Source organism: Stylophora pistillata, chromosome 10 (genome assembly GCF_964205215.1).
Source record: "Stylophora pistillata chromosome 10, jaStyPist1.2, whole genome shotgun sequence".
NCBI lineage: Eukaryota > Metazoa > Cnidaria > Anthozoa > Scleractinia > Pocilloporidae > Stylophora > Stylophora pistillata.
The window spans coordinates 29,392,892-29,414,353 of NC_142528.1; the positions used below are offsets into that span (position 1 = coordinate 29,392,892).

At 38.7% G+C, this 21,462-nt stretch overlaps 1 protein-coding gene and 1 pseudogene across 5 annotated transcripts; both read right to left on the reverse strand.

Moving 5' to 3' along the window:
- Positions 1-3,563: 3,563 nt before the first annotated feature.
- Positions 3,564-16,575, reverse strand: LOC111332637 (fibroblast growth factor receptor 1). Of its 4 annotated transcripts, none has more exons than XM_022938019.2 (15): positions 16,477-16,575; positions 12,894-13,025; positions 12,089-12,427; positions 11,167-11,442; positions 10,751-11,077; positions 10,173-10,318; positions 9,596-9,914; positions 9,069-9,179; positions 8,267-8,451; positions 7,782-7,904; positions 6,348-6,415; positions 6,209-6,249; positions 5,584-5,683; positions 5,047-5,146; positions 3,564-4,402 (listed from the first exon to the last, which is right to left on the reverse strand). In XM_022938019.2, the coding sequence occupies exons 1-15, from the start codon at positions 16,481-16,483 to the stop codon at positions 4,334-4,336; spliced, it is 2,343 nt and encodes a 780-aa protein (XP_022793754.1). In that variant the 5' UTR covers positions 16,484-16,575; the 3' UTR covers positions 3,564-4,333. The 4 variants fall into 4 exon arrangements, with proteins under 4 accessions (XP_022793754.1, XP_022793755.1, XP_022793752.1 ...); XM_022938020.2 differs by having other exon boundaries at positions 16,051-16,563; XM_022938017.2 differs by lacking the exon at positions 16,477-16,575 and having other exon boundaries at positions 12,894-14,699.
- A 1,045-nt stretch (positions 16,576-17,620) lies between these two features.
- LOC111332644 (protein amalgam-like) lies at positions 17,621-21,407 on the reverse strand (annotated as a pseudogene). Its single transcript, XR_015992190.1, has 5 exons — positions 20,713-21,407; positions 19,649-19,924; positions 19,057-19,364; positions 18,673-18,706; positions 17,621-18,549 (listed from the first exon to the last, which is right to left on the reverse strand). The product of XR_015992190.1 is annotated as a protein amalgam-like (transcript).
- Between the last annotated feature and the right edge of the window lie 55 nt (positions 21,408-21,462).

Consider the following 21,462-nt stretch of genomic DNA (forward strand, 5'->3'; position numbering starts at 1 on the left):
TTAATTTGTGTGTATAACTACAATAGTCAATCGTATTCATAGAAGAAGGGTCAGTTTGTAGAGCTCCTTTAATTTATTCTGCTGATGTTGTAAGCTGGTTTTGCTTTTTCCCTCGGTAGATTCGCTTTCATTGCTTGAAGCTAGTCTTACAATTGTTTCTTTGACCGGTTTCCTGGGTATTTTACCTAATAACTTAAACTTTCTTTCGCTTGAACAAGAAAACGTGACTGTAACACGATCTATTTACCAGGAAATTCTGATATGGTTAGAAGGAAGCTCGACATGACGGGAGGTGACATATAATCTCCTGTGGAGACAAAATTACTTGCGAACCTTTGTTGATCTAAATTCTTATTTATTGGAGCAAATTATCTGGGTTTGTCGAAATTATGAATTTCCAGTGGGCAATGGGAACTAAAATGGACGGAGTCATAATATTTTAAAACAGTGTACTCGGATCTTATTTTGAAGCGGTTTTTTCAACCTTGGAAGCTTCCTGGCCACTAGTAGATTAACCATTATAATCTGACGCCAAATGGTGGGATATGAAACCCGATCAAACTAAAACAGTACTAATAACAACTCTCGGTCGTTTGGGCTTCACCAGCTCTGGAAAACTATTAAATAAAATGTTGCTTTAATTATTTTGATCAAAAACTAAAGGCCTAGCCAAACGAGGATACATGTCTAGAAACTGTCTCCCTGTCGCGCGGAAACACGAAATGTAAGAATTCTTCTCGAAAGGCACCCGCGAAGGTAGAAAGTAATCTAGAGAAATACTACTATTACCAGAACTATAATTTGACCTTCAGAGCTACCACTAGAGCTTGTCAGATCTGTACTTCCGTAATTGGTTAGATTCTAGAAGCCTCCAAATAACAGCTAACAAATGAACCTTCATTGCGTTGAATCTTTTGCAGTCAATCTGCGGGAAACCAGTTTGCCGATCATCGAAACCGAAGGCCGAAATGCTTGTTAGACCGAATATCACGTTATTTACATTTCTTAAGAACTATATACACCTCCAAAAAAATACCTTCCATTTTAGCGTCAGGTTAGAAAGAGATGGAAAACTTTAGATCGTGGGCTTTGGATCTAGTTCATCTCTTCAAGAACTCTTGATGTTCTTGAGCGTCCACCCCGACTGACTCACGTGAAGCCACTTGACGTAATTAAGCAGGGCACAATTGGTTTAAGATACTGGAACTGGTTGAACCGCCCTAGCTTTGCACTTATTGCTCTTTTATGGAGGTGTCAGCCAGATTAATAGCAATTACTTGGCGCAAAACAACGTATCCTACTAGTAAACGAAAGATTCCAGCTAGCGGAAAATTTATGAAGTACTCGAAGTGCTCGCTGCCCGCCATCTGTAATCTTTCAGAGTGCTCACTGCTCGCCATTTGTATTTTCTAAAGTGCTCGCTGCTCGCAAGAAAAATTTGACAGCTGCTCGTGCTCGCAAAAATAGACATACTGCTCACATGCTCGCAATTGCTTGCAAAGGCCATTCGGCACCCCTTTAACTACTTTTTCAATGTTCCCATTCCAATTTAGGTTGGCGCTTATAGTAGGTCCCAGGAAATTGGCGGTACTAACAAGTTTTACCTCTTTTCTGTCGATAACAACCGCATCCAGTTCAACTAGATTTTGGGCAAAAGAGATTCGGAGCTCGTTGCAGTTATCAGGGTTGAGTTGTACTCTATTAACATGCAACCACTCAACAACCTGATTGACTATTCTCTGTGCATTACTGATATTCCCTTTCGGAACGCTTCGGATGATAAAGTGGCATCTGCAAATTTCTATAGATGTGGCGTGTTTACATCTAAATCATTTGTCATCAGTAAAAAAGCGATGGGCCCGATTTGGTATACCCTGCCGGTACCCCGGAGGAGACTAGGCCCCACTCGGAATAACAACTTTTTGCTAACTTGATTCTTTGAGATCGATTAGACCAAAACATCAATGATCCAGTTAATTATACGTTATGGCACTCTTAGATTACGTAATCTGTTGACTAATATAGAATGTTCTATTATATCGAATGCTTCCGATAGTCGAAAAGTGGGGTTCTTACCGTCGATCAGTCACCAGGGACCTTTTTCGTGACGGGTGAGATATCAGTCATTTTCCAAAGAGATGGGAGGCGCTGTTGACGATAAGAAGCATTTCGAATCTCCGTGACCGGAAAGGCCAGGATATCAGGGTACTCCTTGAGTCCTTGAGTCCGGGATTGTGTCCGGTCCGGCAACTTTAATGCGGTTGACTTTCAGTTGCGTCCTTTGAACGTGTTCTCCCGAGACACATAAGATCTCTGGAATATCCTCTAAAGGGAGACATTCAAGCGGAGCTGGCAACTTATATTCCTCTGGAGGTGAAAGGAAGGCCGAGTTGATGGAATTAGCCTGCTCCTCTTGGGAAAGGTCTGGAACGTGATCTGCATTAATTTGACCACATAAATCGCCATTCTTGGTCTTTGCTTCACTCAGACGCTTCACTTCGTCCCACCACCTTTTGGGATGTTCAAACTTTAGATGTTGTATCCTGGACTCTTATGACACGACTCGGGCAGTCAGAGGGACAATAACTAAAATCAACCAATCGAAATGCTCTATTGCCGGTTCAATATTCTCTAAGTATTGGACCGGGCACTGTCCCGAATGGTCCCGAATGATATCGCACTTGTGTCCCTTTGAACTTCAGACGTATAATAAATCTCTTATTAACCAAGCTTGCTCGGGACCGAACTGGAAGAATATCAGCCCTCGGTCTTTTTTGTACGGACCTCTCTGCGCTCGGTCCGTACTGTCAAGACCTCCGGCGGATATTCTCCCAGTACGGCCTTCGCGCTTGGTTAATAAGATATATATAATACCTTCCTCTGTAAGGTTTATTAATCTCCCGGTTTACTAAGTTTATGTAATACTTGAACACAGTAGAATTCGTACTGTAGGTGTAAAGGCATTTTGCCTTTATGGGTTAAGTTCTCACCCTTGACGTGTCGGCGGAGCAAACGCGTACTTGTAAGGCATAAGAGGTCAATGAGCTAAACTGAATATTTACACATTGGCCTATCACATACCTATCCAAGCAATCCTCATTATACACATTAGCATGTCAAAACGGCCAGACCGTTGACAATTTTTGGCCGAAGAAACCTGCCAATAGGTTACTGAATGTTCACCTAAGCCGACGGGAGGGAGCAGGGATCCGGAAAAAATGACTGAGTTATAACCCGAACCCTAACTCCTGTAACCTTAAGATTATGACTTCCAGGACGAATTCGACCTTTACAAGAATCAACTCGGGCAACTTCAAGAGCGTTTCTCAATCTTAGAGGAACAACACGGCGCCATTATCGAGGAGCGACGTGTCGCTGAAGAGGAGAAAGCGAGAGAGATAGAAGAGGAAAGAAAACAGAGTCAAGCTGCTGAAACTATACAAATCGTTCGGAGACATTACCAGTTCAGAATACTTGTGAGAGGCAAATTAAATAAATCCTCAAAGAAAGGCAAAGGTGGAAAGTGATTTGAATTAACTAATCTCTAGAAACCCAGACAGTCATTAATTTTCCATTCAGTTTTATTGTGGATCTCATTACAGCTTGTCAAGTTTCAATTTAAGTAAAAAGAGGTCATTGTTTTACATTACTTATGAACATCTGCGATTTTTCATGCAACGATGAACTGTGATCACGTCTTTGAAGGTCCCATGAAAATGTGTTTTCAAGAAAAAAGGTGTTAAAACGTTGAATTTAATTTCAACTTTGTTAAATTCTTTTGTCTGATAACAGGCAAAGTCAGCTACTAAAGTTAAAACAAGGATACACCGTTATCATTATGAATTTATCATAGCCGGGGGACGATACTTTAAAGTAAATACCAGATGTAATTAGCCTCTAGGCTACGTTAAATTGTGGTTGCTGGTTGACTATCTTGAATTTCTTTTACTCACATCTTCTTACGCCTGCCAGCAAAATACCTTTATAGAAGGCTATGTTTCGAGAAAAATTTCAATTTACATGAATAGGTATAACTAACTTAGAATGAAAGCTCGCCAGATTTGAGCTAACAAAACAATCATAAGAAAAAGTGTTCATAAACACGTTTACTCGAACATCCAAATTGCAGTATTCCACATCCCCCTTTCCCCTTCTATTCCTGAAGTAATGAACTTGTTATTTCTCCCCCGGCGTTGGCAAAGCAAACGATGGATGAGAAACGAAAAACAGGACCTCCATCTGACTGGCGTCTTAAGTGGCATTGAAGTATCTTTACGTTTTCTAAGTGACAAACTCTTCGATCTTCAATTTCGCTCTTTCATGGCAAGAACCTTCATTTGTGTCGAACGTCTGTTTCCTCCTTGTTTTGTTCCTCGAAGTAAGTAACATTGATGTATGTTCTCTGGAAAAGTAACGCATATAGAGAACACTCGCTTTGTGAAATATATAGTTACGATTTAAAAATTCTTCCCATCGATCGAATTAACCTGTTTTTTCCATGTCCTCGATAAACAAGGCCTTGAATAATAGAATAACGCCTTTCCCTTGGTATTAAAGGAAACTCTAAATGCTCCAAATTCAATGATTTAACATAGTCTGTAGATTAATTGTTGACGAAAATGGGAAGTGGATTCTACCATGTAAGTTTTCTCTGTTCCTTGGAGAAACCTCAGAAAAAATAAATATCGTTGGTTTCAAAGCCAAAGTGCACACAGCAGTATATTGTATGTGCCCATCTATCTGATAGGAAATGAAAACAAAATCGGGACGAAATTCACAAAAACAGGAAAAGGAAGACGAACCTCATTGGGCCATTTTACAGTAGTGTACTTAGTTGCCAAGCCTTTGATTTGGAGTGAGGCTAAAGGTGACCTTGTTGTGACAGAGACCAGTATCTAGACAGAATAGTAACAAAGTAATTTACTTTTAAAACGCAGTAACTTCTATATCATAACAAGGTCACCCTTAGCCTCACTCCTGATCTAAGGTTTGGTATCCGAGCCCGCAACTGTTAGATGGACCATTGAGCTTTTCGGGCCCACTCACAGTTTCTTGCTGTAAAAGCTCCTCTAGCATCTCACAAAGTTGATCAAATGATGGACGCTCGTCAGGGTTCCTCTGCCAACAGCCTAACATGATGTTATAACTAAAAAGTAAGGTATAAAACACTTATTGACCTAATGACATGAAGCTTGACTCAAATAGTGGGTTATAATTAATGTCGTGCCAAACTTAGACCCCCGAAAATAAACGTTGCTTTCATACTGATCCGGCAGTTGCAATCGAAGTTTACAGTAAAGTACGCTTATTGATATTGTGGTTTCATCGGAATACTAAAATCAAGCATTTGGTGAGAAATTACTCCACAATGAGCGATAAAGACACAATGAAATAATGCAGAATAGAACTTGCGAGTGGATTGGTCACTTGAAGGAAACAAAAGGTGATTGGTGAAAAGAAAACCCTTGAAATTAAAGCATATAGCGATCAACTACACAATTACATCAGGACAAGACGCAGAATGAAGGAAAAAACTGATATAATCTGACAAACAAACTTCGAGGCTAAAAGCATCTGACTCACAGCTCATCGGAACAATGCGGTGGTTTTGGTAATCTTGCTCCTTCCTCCAGCAATTCGTGAAGCTCTAAAATTCCCTTAATGTCCTTGTACGGTAGTTCTCCTGAGAACAAAACAATCACATGCATCATGATAAAATTTTGATGGTAATACCCCAGCATCTCATTAGATAATAAAATCCTTATGAGGAATGCTATGAATTGTTAGGAGAGCATCTTAATAATTCTATTTCGGTTTTTTTTCCAAAACGTTTTTTGGCATGCACTCACATCATTGATGGATGGTTTTAAACTAGGGTGTCAATTCCTGACCTATTTTAGTCTGTAAGCCAGCCCTCATCATTAGTGTTTTGGAACGAGCGTTTTCTCGCCCGCGGAAAAGCAAAAGGCCTTGAGGAACGCCAGCCCGCGAGAGGTCTGCGGGGGGGGGTCTTGACTCGTCTCAAATCTTCCCGCGGTGGGAGAAACGCGCGTCCTACAGCGTTGATAATGAAGGCCTGGTGGCAGTATAAACGTCTGTGAGGACTGGGTTTGGGGGAAAGCTGGTAGTGTCTGTTTTTTTTCATCCTGTACACTTACTTACTTCATTTCAAATATAATTCTAACAATGCAAGTAAGGTTTTACCTACCGAGAGTAACTATCTCCCACAGGGTTACTCCAAATGACCACCTATGAAGAAGTAAAGTATAATGATAAGCCTTAGAAATTATGAAGTATTTTGAGGTACTTTAAAGTCAAATTTCACTCTGAGAATACCGATAACTTACACGTCTCCTTTTATTGTACAAGTTCCCCTCAATGCTTCCATTGACATCCATAGCCATGGAACACGTCCCTAGGAGAAAGTTTAGGAAGTTAGTGTAATTGTAAAGATTCTCGAAGTTGCTTCTTACTCAAATCTTAAACAACTACAGGGGTGGCGCGGTGCGAGATATTCGAACTCCACTTGATAGATTCAAACTGATTTAATGACAGATCAAGCCCATGGATCTAGTTCACAATACGTGGCGACTGACGAAATCGCGAAAACCAGTGGATCGCGTGTGGTACAAGTAGATGTAGTAGTCGCATAAGTAGATGTAGCGATGATATAAGTAGGTTCGACCTGAAAAGCGATAGTTGAGAATACGTTCCCTTAGATAAGGTATAAAATACAAATCTAACAGAATAGAACACTTATAATAAATTAACGAGACCATAGCGTGTGACAGACGTGACAATTGATACTTGTACTAGTAAACTGAGGCGATAACAACTGTTGTCGTAACGACCGAAGACATTGACGACTATCTTGCAAACAACTAAATACAGCGTAAAAGAATCACAACTTGGCAATCATATGACATTTAGACTTAGAAAGTAAGACTTAGAAAGTAACTTGACAATAAGCCTGAGCAGCCGTGAACGCGATTTCACGGCAATAAACCTAGATACTGAATGAAACCCTTCATGATAGCGAAAAGACAAACAATCGCAACTTAGCAAATAAAAACTTACGCACTTTGGTTGACGACTCGCTCGAAAAGGTGAGAGAGAGACAGCGAAATACACTAAAAAAGGCAGCAACATGGATCCTCTGATCGTAGCTCAGTAGCGGTGTAACTTCGCTAACAATCTCTGACTAAAAGAAGTTGCGCTTCGTTTTTTATTGCCTATGCTACGTGAAAAAACTAGGGCGTTGAGAGGAACGTGGCACCAAGAATGAAGACTATTTCCTGGCAGACGAATTCTAGAACTATTAGATACGCGCAAAGTCACGATTCTAATAGTTCGCCTCAAGCGACTCTTACGCTTCTTTCGTGCTTAGCAACCTCCCGCGTGCATCCATAACTCAATAGTGTACGCTGTGGTGTTTACCATTTGTTAAATACAAAGTTCATTGTTATCTTATTGCTGCAAGTCTAATTCGTGTGAACCGAATCCCGATTCCGAAGACTGTTTTGACTATTCAGAAAGGATTTATCGGTGTAGTGAAGTCTTTATGTGAGGTTCGTCGTTTATGTTATGGTCGCTGTTAATAGGTGGTTTGCAGAGAATCAATAGTTATTTTGAAGAAGAGTGTGTGCTATACAAGCAAACCGGCTTTCCACCCAAAGTGAGCTCAACATTTTTAGATATACATTCAAATGTAGCTCTGTACGTCTGTTGTGGTAAGGAAGAATGATTGAGAGGCAAAGTAAATTGATAAGTGAAATATGTACCTCTGTTGTCTTGATGTACTGCCCATCTGCAGATACGTCACGTGCCATTCCAAAATCAGCCACCTTCGCTATCAGTCCTTTTCCAACAAGAACATTCCTGCATGCCAAGTCGCGATGAATGCACTGAACCACAGATTAAGGAAATTTAGTATTGTTTCCTAGTCATGCGCACTTATGAAAGTGTCATTATATTTATAATTAGTACTAGCCATTGGGTGACCTCAATTCTTATCAATTGTGTTTCTATTGTTACATTTGCTCCATTAGTAGCTCTACATAATTTTCTGTGTTTTAATATGTTGGATTTATAGTTTGTTTATCATTGCTTTATTTTCAATGTTTTTTTCTATTTTGACATTTTCTTTTGACTTTTCCATTCGCACTATAGCAATTCGAAGCTATTCAGATACTTAATGATAACGAAAGTATTACCAAAAGTATTTCAAAAAACAAAATGCGCCTCACTTACGAATGCATGAACAAACCTGTTTACTTTCCAAGTGTCTCATGCCACTTGAGACGTCTGAAGCAATCCTCAATAATTCTCTCTCAGTCAGCCTCGACCATATGTTTACATATGGATCAACTTGTTGGTTTTGGACGCGACTGCCTTGAAGTAACTTATCAAGACTTCCGCCAGAGACAAATTCAATGACGACGCAAAGTGGCTCTTGAAGTAAAAAAAGAAACGTCAAATCATATTTTGCTGAGAAAACTTACAGTGCTTTTAAACACCACATTGCACCGCTCACTCTAGATGTAAGGCTTCATTGAATATTTTCTAAATGCCCATACTGATAACGTTACTCAACACAAATCAATCAATAAATCCTTACCTCAATTTGTTTTTGTACAGACACGCTTACCACGGAGACACCACAGCCTCTCGTAATACTGTCCAACCTAAAAGCTGTCGGTTGTCATAGTCCCGAGTTTTTTTCCCTTCATTCAAAATAATTTTCACTTGTCTATTGAGCGGTCGCGGTCACCTTCCAACGACGTGTTTGTTTTTTCTTCCACCTGTATTGACCGGTGCTTAAAGCGGAAGTCTGTGCATATTTCTCTCCCGATATCAAGGTAAGTAGTGTTTTAGGGCGAGTTTTTGTACATTGTCAATCATGGCATAAAGTGGCTTCCGTAAGTCATCGATATAATAAGGTGGCTCTGTACCCATAGTACAATTCTTTTATCTAGTAGCTTATTTATCGATCTCCCCCACACAAATTTTCGTTGACATAAGTTGCCCTCCAACGTTCCTTGTAACTTTTTAAATCGCCCATCCCTTACCTTCAAAAGTGCAAGCTCCAACCAAACTGACAATATTCGGATGGCGACCAACTTGGATAAGTGTCTCCAGTTCTTTGATAAGCGCCATTCGCTGCTGTCTGTCTTTGTTATCTGTCAAAGAATTCGTGGTACAAAAGGTATTACATGATATAGTGGCTACAAACTGCCTTAGGACTTTCACAATCAAAAGGTATGTATGACGTTCTTATGACTCTGGGTTTGAAAAGTTAGTAATTATAGTTTAAGTTGGCACGCTGCAAAATACTGATCTTGAAAATTTCCCCAAGTTTTTGGGTTTCTGTCATTTTCTTTGCAGTTTGATGTCCTGTTCTTTGTCATCATTAGCCTCATCACTTCAATTCGCAGTTGATTGTGAACATGTCTGCTGCTGTTCATTATGCGACCTGTACACCACTGTAAATTACTTTAGAGGGAGTTGTGGAGGTGAGATTTAACTTCTGTCAACACCCTCTGAAGGATGTATCCTTGATCATTAAAATCTCAATTACGTGGAATGATTTACCAACCTTTCAGAGTTTTCACCGCTACTGAAAGTTCATTTCCATCAGTTCTTAGGTAAATTCCTTTCTTAACCTCTCCAAACTCTCCTCTGCCAAGTTTCTCCTCTGAGATAGTGAGTCTATCCCTGGGGATCTCCCAGTTTCTGTCAACTGCCATTAATTGCAAATAAATTTCGCTTTCAACGACACCGTTTTCTCCAGTAGCAGATGGATCCGGGAGTTGACCATCATCGGTTAATGTAGACAGGCTGTTTCGTAGCTGATTTATCGTATCCTTTGTGTTCGTGATTTTTATCTCAAAAGCCTCTTCGGTCCTTTTAAAAGCCTGATTTGACAAAAGACAGATTATATTGCACCTCTGATGAGTTTTTTTGGCTGAGTGCATCTCTTTTGAGCCTCGTAAAACCAATCAAGTCCAGATTGTTCAACTCAGTTGCATTTTTTAAAGCAAAAAATGAATTTTGGCGCGTATCAATGGTGGGAACAATCGCAGGTCTTTGTTTGCGAGGAGAAACTAGAACAATGTCAGGATGATTATTGAAAAAATAACCAAAGGCAATGATTTGGCGAATTGAGCACCTACCTCCTGGTCTAGTTGGTAATTTGATCTAATGTCCATTCTCCACTTGATGACAAGAAGAACTATGATGATCATGATAAGAACTGAACCCCCAGTTATCACGGTGGACCAAATGATTGCAGACCCATTATCATTAAGTTCTGTGTTATCTGCAGTTGAAATTGCGAGATTTAACGAAAACTATCCAACTGTATAAAATATGCTCCTGTATGTTTAAGAAAACGCACCAGTAGAGCACTCTGTTACTAAGAAGGAGGTGAGTTTTCGCTAGGAAAAAAATACTCTAAGGGTCGCTGAAGTAGCTCATGGATAAAAACCCCAAACCAGGGATGTGTGATAGGTCTCTGACAAATAGATAAGATCCAAACTCTAGCCTTTCGAATTGAGTTTGCCTTATGTCGCTTAACTCGCATCATGACTTTCGCAAAAGAGAAAAAAAATAATTCTTGCACGGATTCCAACCTACGTTTAAGAGGTATTTTGGAGATTATATTTTGTAACTAAAAGAGGAAGTATGATCTCTTCAGATTGCTGCCCGCCATAGTCTAATATATTAATTATAATCTGAGCTGTCAGCTTACCCTCTATTGTCGAATGATTTTTACGTCTTTTTGTGATCATCAGAGTGGCTTCTTGAGAAGACGTGTTTCCCAACGAGTTTTTAGCGACGCAGCGATATTTGCAGTGCTTTTCTGTTCCCTCATTAAATACCAAAGTGAGGATGGAGATGTTATCCTTTTGAATCGCTTTATCATCATCTACTTTGGAGTTGTTTTCTAACCAGCTGATCACAGGAAGAGGGGAGCCATTTGCTGCACACGAGAAACTAATGAACACGTTGGTGGCATCGTCGTCAAAATACTTAGTGTTGTCTTGGGGATGAATGGAGAACTCTGGTTTCCACACAACTAAAAGCAACATCAACGGATACAAAATCGTTGTGATGAATAGTTTGGACGTTATTGTGACTATTATGCTATGTGAAACGTTTCAGTACCTGTTAGGTTCACAGTGGCTGATGTGCTTCGTCCCTCAGTGCTGTTTGCCTCGCACCAATACTGTCCTTGGTTATAAGGTTGGACAGACTCAAAATTCAATATTGAATAACTTTGAGACCCTTTTACGGAAGAACTTGCAAGGCGATCACCGTCTTTGAACCAAGCGATGAAGGGGCCGGGAACACCTGATGCATTACAGCTGAGTTTGGCCCTACTCGATTTTAGAAAGTTGACTTTACCAGGCTGGTGATGACTAAAAAGCGGGGGCGATGGCTCTGTGATTAAAGAAGGAAAAGCAATTAAAAAACTTAAAATTAAAGAAAACAAACGTCGAATTACACACTTCCCCTCATGACCACTGTGATATGATATTGTTATCAGTGATTTTTAATTCAACTGTCAATTCAAATTGATGCATCCTCGTGGTTTTGTAACCACAGTTATTTTGGCGACTTAGTAATTCATATGATAAATAAATGTAATCCACATAAAATTCTTCAAGATAAGTGTTGTATCAAATGAAATGTAATACAGATACCGAACTAAATGTGGGCCACCTCATTTATTATGCTGCATAACTACAAAGTAATAATAAGAAATGTTACTTTTAAACGTCAACGCCATCGTTTCTATTGTGCAGCCATATTGATTGGTTGCGATGCAGACATAACTGCTAGAGTTCTTCTCGGTGGCATTTTGAATAAAGTAACTGCACATTTTTTAATTTCTCTTATTTTCCATTTACCCGTTAATTCAAATTAATGCATCTTCGTGGTTTTGTAACCACAAAGTTTTTTAGTGACTTAGTAATTAATAAATAAATGTAACCCACGAAAAATTCTTCAAGATACGAAACTAAATGTGAGCTACTTCATTTGTTATACTGTATAGCTATATAGTGACATTAATAGAAAATGTTACTTTTAAACTTCAACGCCATCGTTTCTGTTGTGCAGCCATATTCATTGGTTGCGATGCAGGTGTAATTGCCAGAGTTCTTCTCGGTGGCATTTTGAATAAAGTAATTGCACACTTTTGAATTTTCGTAATGTGAATCCAGATAGCCACCACCACAACTCAAGTGTCTCTTGTAGTCATTATTGAAAAAATACTGTATCCAGTAGGGTTTGAAGTATCTCCCATTCCGATGAGCTGGTTTATTGCTTGTACAAACGACTGTTATATTGTAGCCAGTTGGAAGAACGTGCTCATTCGGGAATTCCAAGTTGTTCATTTCCACAACTGGCACTGTTGAAAATGCTAAAATAAAAGCGTGTTAAACAAGAATGTTAGGACTCCATGCATTATAAATTTATCGTGAATAAAAGAAACTAGAATAACACTGTAATGGTCTGCAGATGGGGGATTGGCCTTTCGACCAGATGGACAGTAAACGCAATAAAATTCTGTGGTTAAAGACAGTGGTTGCTCTTTTAGTCCTTAGAAATTTCCAGCCATATAGCCAGGAATATGATAGCTTGAACTAAGATTTCTTTGATTTCTCTCTATTACCGTTTTAGGTAGGCAAAAAGCTGAACTAAGCATGCATGCAGCATTAAGGTTTTTGAAATTTTTTCTGATAATCATGTTTCTTCCAAGGTGCCTGGTGGCGTATCATAACAGCAGTAGCTACACTAGATCAAAACTGGGAGAATTTAAAGATACTTGAGATTTAGCCTAGGGTTGTTAAAATAATTCACGGGTATTTCAGACTAGAGGAACTTACGTTTGGTCGCATCTTCAGCTGATGAACATCTGCTTCCCACGGCCCCAATTTGTTGATCAAGAAAGAAGAAAACTACACAGATAACCACTAGCATTTTACAGCTGATTTTGGTCAAATCCTGATGGCTGCAAACTATAATTGTGAGATACAATTCATTCTGTATTGTATGAATTAGTTCAAAGACAAGCACGGAAGTTCTACCGATTGCGGCTGACAACAATTTAAAAGTAGTGTACAAGTTAGGGTGCCCGTACTTTATTTTCTGTATCTTGCTTCTTTGCAACAGAGATAAAACTAAGGGAGTCTTTAACTTATAACTTATAATGAGAAACCCCCATTGCATTTCAGATTCATCATTGATGCAATAAGTAGTGGATAGGATATGAGCTGTCTGGTATCAGTTTAATATTTCTTGTGAAAAGCCCCAAGGTAATGAATTTTGCACATTGTTAATTGTATTTATGACACGAAATCGTTCTCATGAGAAATTAGAAAATTTCTCCATATCCTCTATCACACCGTCAAGAGGAAGTTGATATACACCTTCAGAAACCCCGCATTTGTAAGTAGTTGGAAGGGATCTCCGTTTGAACTGATAAGATTGAGTCTTCTTATCGAGTTCGAGAGTTTGTCTTTACGGTGTGGCAGCAGACATCTTTTTACACCGGCCACATCAAACATTTTAGTGTCTCGGTTTATTTTGGAGTCGCATTTATTTCAGGTCCACTGCGCATAAGTTCAACCTTGGTGGTTGAACTTATGCTTTTAGTATTTGTGAAACCTTTTTATATGATCAATGGAGTCAGATTGACCATTGAAACGTGTGTTAGATTTGCTGGACATGCGAAAATAAACTCAAACATATTAGGCAACCCAAGTAAATTTTAAAATGACCGAACAAGGAAGACATTAATATTTTAGTCTTAAAGAGTATTACGGGTCGTTAATGTTGGCAAATTTTAAAAGCAATGTATTGCTGGATTTGAAAATAAGCCATGACATCAGTTCTAAATTGACAAATTGACATAGATTCTTGGATCCAATAAATTTAGTTTAAGGGGGCTCTTTTTAAGATATAAAAATAAAAAAAGAGATCATAGTCAAAAGAAAGATATTAGTTTTCTAAGTGATGTTAGACAATGGCGAATTTGCGAAATTTACACACTCGTTTGAAGATTTCCACAGAGGGAAGAGTATCACGGAAACTTCCGTCACATGCTAATCAATAGGTGGGTTCATACTAGACATTTCAAGTGCACTTGAGGGGCATTTTAAGTGCACTTGAGACGAACTTGTGTGTGAACGGGTTCTGCTTCAAACCGTTTCACTTGACTGATCGTACTTAGTCGTCTAGGAAACCAGAAAAGATCAAAGCCCCGAAGTACACTCTCAAGTGTGGTCGACACCTTTCTTGAGAGTGCACTTGTCCAATCAACGGGTTTAAAGCTAATTAATGACTTGTCAATCATTCGTAGATGGGAATGTTTCCCGAAACGCGCGCGATTATTGCGAAAAGCTGAAAACTGACCACTTTAATATAAAGGTGGCTCGCTTTGCGGCAGTATCATGGCGTTTTTCAGGCAAATGGTAAATCAAATGGTAAATCAAATGGTAAATCCGGATGATCTCCTGGACATCAGTTTAATGTAGGTTCTGCCTTTTTCATCCTTTACCAAATACGCGAGGGCTTTTCTTGGATCATTGGAATCTTTCAGTACCCGTGAAGGGCAAAGCAATGAAATTATTTTCCTTTTTAATTTTATTTACAGACGCAACGTAGCTTAGTGCATTCGGTATTAGAAACGAAATGCAATTTACTCCTTCTGTTTACTCCTTTGAGCCTATTCAAAGCAGGAGTTTGTCAAGTTCACCGGCACTACAGGACCATCATGTTGAGTTACAGCCCTCTTCGACAACGAAAAAGTAAAGTTTCTTGTAGCGGAGAAATTACGTGGAGAATGCTTACATGAATAAAACTAGCTCGTCTTACCAACAAGTTGAACAAGATAAACATTAATGTCAAAATAATCTTCAACCTCCGTGGTCGCATAGTGATCAGTCTGGCTTTAAAACCAAGAACTGCAGCAATTTTCCGCGAAATATGATTCCACAACTTAGACAATTTTTCCGCGAAAACTGCATGTGAACGTGTGAACGTTGTTTCGACAGAAAGAACTGAAGTGCACTTCAAGTACGTTCTAAGCGCAGTTGGACTCAAGTCCTCTTGAAGTGCACTTGAAGTGCACTTGAGGGTCTAGTGTGAACCCACCTAATATGTATTTGTGCTCTAATATCAACCTCACTCATTGTTGTTTATTTTTCAGCAAAACAACCTGTTTCACGCTCTCAAAATTCCGTTTGAGACAAAACAAGTTATACCCCCATCACGGAGTTTTAATTTTCTGTCTTACTTAAATGATGAATCTCATCAGTCGGAAATCCGTTTTAAAACATCGCCTTGAAATATTTCCTTAATAGACATGTGTGAGGAATAATAGCAAGTTCCTTTCGGTTTGACACGAAAGGAAAATATGACAGATATTGTTAGCTGAAAATATGACCTTGAGACATCTCCACGAGAAAGTGCTAAAAAAAGTCTTTTATTTCAGAGCTAACCGAGAAGATAATAAACCAGCAGTTAACAATGGTCCACGTGCGTCACGCTTCAGTAAATGCCCACAAGTTCCGGTTTAATTGCCAGTCGGTCATTATCCTTAGCACGCTCAACCCTTAAATTTTTACTACTTATTTTATCAAAACACTTTTTTACTTTTCACAGGAGCGATAACTCACAGTTTTAAAGAATATTCGTAGGAATGAAAAATCTACGACTCTAAATAGACTAAGCGATGTACAGTACGATGGTCATTGTACGATGATTGTCGATGCAATTTAGAGATAATATGCACACGCGATACGATTTCGAATGCCTGGTCTTGAAATCGCCTTTAAGTACTACAAAAGGTAATGAGGGAATTTTCAGCAAAGTACTTTACCCAATCTACGCCTTTCATAGATTTGTGTAGAGGAACCATATGATTTATCGCAGTTGAGCGACACAAACCTCATGGCAGTGGAAGTCAAAATTTAGAGTTAAGTTCCTGAATTGAACTGAAAAACGCTTCAATACGGTGGAGAAACTGAAAAAAAATCCTACCTTTTCCTCTTCTTTCATTTTTCAAGTGCTAGTGATGCAAACGGTTGCTTAAATGAGCTGGTTCTGTTTATATAATGTGTCCTGATTATCAACCGCTAACGGTGATCCTTGATTATATTCAACTAGCTTGCGTGATGAGTAGTTACCTGTAACACGCTTAATGAAACTTGAATAAACAAATGAAAATGGAAGTAAATAAACGACCAACACGAAAATCTTTACCTAAAAGTAGAAAATATCTAACATTCAAACCCTATGCTTAAATTCATCTAGTTTTCCTACGGAAGGAAACACAATGAGATTGCGGGAAAATATCCTATCCTAATAGACATAACAAACTTCAGTCTCGAGTCAATGGAAAATATCGGTCAATACTAAAACCATCGGTCAGTTATGGTACTATATATGCAGTATTAAATTGCATACCTGACATTATGCACGAAGCAGAGAAGTAACAACTGTTTAATACGTCCTTCTTCACGAAAACAATCTTACAAACAATAATATTCAGTTTCTGTTTGTGATCATTTCCGGTCGTTTATGGTTGAGATGGCGTTAATGCAATTATCTTTACGCTCCATAGTTGGTGTAAACTCCACTTTATTTCTGTTTTTCACGCGGAAAATACGAAAATAACTTTACAAACAATAACATTTCGAGTTTTGTTTGTCAACATTTCCGGTCGTTATACGGTTGAGATGACGTTGACGCAATTGTCATTTAGCTCCATAGTTAGCATATAGCTCCACTTTATTTCTGTTTCTAACAAGAAAAAACCAGAGAGCATAGCACACCACAATACTCATCTTACTCTTTGCAAATTTAAACTGCGTCATAAATGGATTTTTTAACGACAGTGACCACTTATCTTTGGGCTTCCAGGCCGCATTACGGGCTGATATAACTGGCTGGCGTAAAAGCGAAATGTTTTAAAAGCAAACAGCGCCGCAGCCTGTGCTCTTTAAATAATTTTGTTATGAAACGTTCAATGCCCAGGTTCAAAGCGGAAGTTCGTTGTATCCATTGTCGGTCTTTCCGTCTTTATCCCTTAGAGAGACCTTGACGATTCGATGAACATGATGTGGTTTTCTAAATTGAATTTCTACTTTTATCAGCCCAGATCATGATTAAAACGGACGTCGAACGACACATTTATATCCTGGGCTATTCTAAGTGTTATTTATTATTTTTCGATTATTGTGAAGCCGGCTAGAGTTAGGGTTAAGGATTGTGCTATTATTACTATTATCAAAATTCTACCCCTCAACTTTTTCAATCTGGCTAAGTCAACCGTTGGCATACGTCCAATATTCTAAAAATGGATAACAAAAGTTGCATGAGTTAAGAAAGCAGAAGTTCAAGACGGACAACCCATTTGCGTCATATATTTTTGTTTTACCATTCCAGCCAGACTTAACGTCTCCTGTGGTCTCCTGTGAATTTTTTAGGATATCACAAACTTTTAAAAACTCACAGGAAGAGAAAATGTCTTGAGCGGGAAATCCAAGAATAAAAACTCTGTGAGTTTATAGGGGACCTAAAAATAACATGCAATGAAGTGTAAGGCTAATCACGGAATAAAACTCTCTTCCATGAGCGATTTTATTTACCATTAACTTACAGGTATGGAAACTGAAGGATAAAAATAGAGTTTTCGAAATAACAAACACAACACGCTGAAAGAATATGAATAAAGCGAAAACAAAAATAACTAAACAAACTAGCCATGAAAAAGTTATAATGTCATTGGGCGAACAACTAATAATGTGGCGAAGCCATTTGTTTTGTTATATTTACGCGTATGGATAAATGTTTGTATAAGAATAAAAATTGGGGACATGTAGAAAACCACAACAAAGACTTCAACCGAAGAGAAGGAAGCGAAACAAAAGCTTTAATGAACTGAAGAGTGGAAGTGCACTTTAAGCCTTTTTACATATCCCGACAATCCTTAGCTTAACAGAATAAAAATCTGAAATAGTTTGTGTTTTGGGAAGTCTAAAAAGGAATGCCGACGACATTGGAAATCTACGCCGCATTCCCATGTAATGCCGATTGAAAGATTTGTCGTCCTAGGAGACGGTAAACATATCGAGCTACTCTTCCAATACTTAAGACAAAATCTCAATGATGTTTTCTTTCGCCACACTGTCGTTACATCCTAAATTTAGTTATGGTATAGTACTTCACTAGTAAACAATTTTGATGACTGTGTGCTGCTTCAAAGTTTTCTACAATGATAAGGTTGCCCTTTTTCCTAGAATATCATCTGCTAACTAAGTTTTAAAAGAAATACTATGGCCTCGTGAAGACGAATCGAAGTACTTCAATTCCACTTTTTATAGATTCCAACTATCTGACAGCGCAAAGTTTAAGATTTCACAGATTTGTAAATGCCAAGGTTGTTCTCTGATATCGTGGGGCTGTGTTGTCTCCTCTTGGCTGACTTATCATATCGTCTCGAGTGTGAAGATGTGGAAATTGATTCTTATCTTTCATCTGCAAGACCAATATAAACATACAGCACTGTTTAGACTCTAGAGGGCAGTGCGTAGGTAAAGGAACAACCCCACTGTGGACAATTTTTCACAGGAACGGAGGAGTAAATTTGGACCATCTTACCTTTTTCTCGATGTTGAATTTGGAATTTTTGTTCCTGACGTGGAGAAAAAATATTGATATGAATAGAAGTAGTAGAACTGCTCCCGTGGCAGCTGGGACCCACACAGCTTTGGAGATACACAATGAGGAGCGACAAGACTATTTAAACTGAATAAAGCAGATTTAACAGTGCGATACTTTCTCTGTAATACCTAATATGAAGAAAAAAGGCCCTAAGCCTGTAAAAGGGTTGATGCAATCGTAGCAAAGAAACAGGGTGAAATTACAAATGAATAACCCGCAATGATAACAGCGAAATTATTCCGGCACATTCTCAGTGATAATTGGTCGTTAAAAGCCCTTCTTAAAAACATAACCGGATAAAATACAGACCAAGCCGGGCACCTGAATCTTGAGTCTGTTCTGTGACTACCAGCACTCCCTCTTGTGATGACACTTCTCCGCAAGGATTGTTGGCAACACATTTAAATCTTGCAAAGTTTTCTTCTTTTGTCACTCTTTGAATCAAAAGAGTTGAGCTGCTGTCATTCTGAACCGCCGTGCCACCAATCAAGGTAGAGTTGTTCTTTAGCCAGCTTATAGAAGGACGTGGGATGCCACTAGCCTTGCAGAAGAAGATCGTCTTTACGTTGTTTCCTCCAGGTATATGGATACATTGCTTGGATGAATCATCATGGTTGGCATCGAGAAAACTGCAGTATAAGGAACGTTCATATTGATCCTGTTACAGTAAAGGTAAGGAGAACCTCTTTTTCACACAGCAAGCGATAAGAAATGTATATGAAGCATGCAACCAACATCTGACCGCTCTTTGTCAGGAAATAATTTCAATTTAATAAATATGAAAGAAAACTGATCCATTAAGGCCTAACCAACAAGGATTTTTTTATAATAGAAACGAATGAAAAAGGATAGTAAGAAAAGCAAGGAAATAGAGATGCATGATTAAAAGGTGTATGAACCAAAACTGACTAACCCTTAATAGTCGTATTGAGGGATCTTTTTTTTCCTTCTGAGTTTTTTGCCTCACACCTGTAGACACCTCTGTCATTTATTGTAACAGATTCCAAGGTTTCCTGTGAAGCTCCCTTTACGTCCCGGATGTTCCCACCAAAGAGGGGCCTACCATCTTTACACCAAGTGATGGTAGGTTTAGGAAATCCTCGTGCCTCGCATGTAAGGTTGACTGTACTTCCATACCAAACGTTGATATCCTGAGATGGGTTTGAAGTGAGGGTTGGGGGTGTCGGTTCTAAGAAAAGGGAAAGCAACTCGCTGCGTAAGTGTTTCTTACAACATAATTTCACTTTGTTGAAATTTAACTAAACCATCTACCACAAGCCTTTGCGCCTCTTGTGCCCAACTGAGGTAAATCAGGACTGACTTTTCTTTAAAAGATACTGAAGTAACGTTTGTATTAAAAAAACGGAAACAGGGATGTCCAAGATGTCTCTTACTAATAGATAAAGTCCAAACTCTAGGCTTTCAATCGCATTGATTTTGGCATTATTAATTAGCTAAAACAGAGGAAGTTTGATCTCTCCATTTTTCTGTCCGCCATAATCCGATATATCCTCTTTTTGAATCTGAGCTAAAGGGGTGGAGAACGCCTGATGCATTTCAGCTGAGACTGGCTTTACTCGATTTTAGAAAGTTGTCTTTACGAGTCTGTCTGGTGATAACTTAAAAGCGAGGGCGATGGCTGTGTGATTGAAGAAAGAAAATTAATATCAATAATTTAAAATTAAAGAAAACAGACGAATAATTACACACCTCTTCTCGTGACCATTGCGATATGACATTGCTATCTGTTATTTCAATTTACCCGTTAATTCAATTAAACTGATGCATCTTCGTGGTTTTGTAACCACACAGTTTTTTTCAGTGACTTAGTAATTCATAACATACATAAATGTGACCCATGAAATTTCTTCAATGTAAGTATTACCTCAAACGAAGTATAATTTAGATACCAAACCAAAGGTGAGCTACTTCGTTAGTTTTACTGTATAACTATAGAGTGATAATAGAAAAGATTACTTTTAAACTTCAACGCCATTGTTTCTATTGTGCAGCCAAACTGATTGATTGCGATGCAGGTATAATTCCCAGTGTTCTTCTCGGTAGCATTTTGAATAAAGTAATTGCACACTTTTGAATTCTCGTAATGTGAATCCAGATTGCCACCACCACACTCAAGTCTCTCTTGAAGGCATTGTTGAAAAAATACTGCATCCAGTAGGGTTTGAAGTATTTCCCATTCCAATGAGCTGGTTTATTGCTTGTACAAACGACTGTTATATTGTAGCCAGTTGGAAGAACGTGCTCATTCGGGAATTCCAAATTGTTCATTTCCACAGTTGGCACGGTTGGAAATAACGGTCTGCAACTGTGAAAATGGCCCTCTACAAATTTTTTTGGCCCGATAGATAGTAAACGAAATATAAATCTGGTTAAAGACAAAGTTTGCTCTTCTAGTCCTTGGCTATGTCCAGCCGTTGAGGCAGGAATGGCTTGAAACAGGATTTGTTTGATTTCTTTCTACTGCCGTTTTAGACAGGCAAAGTACTGAACTAAACATGCATGCAACATTCACATTATTTCTGATTAATCATGTTTTCCAAGTTGCCTGCAGGTGTATCATAATAAGCAATAGGTGCACTAGACCAAAACTGAGAGAAATAAAAGACATTTGAATTTTAGGTTAGGATTCTTAAAGAAATTTACGGGTTATTTAAACTGTAGGAACTTACGTTTAGTCGCATCTTCAGCTGACGAACATCTGCCTCC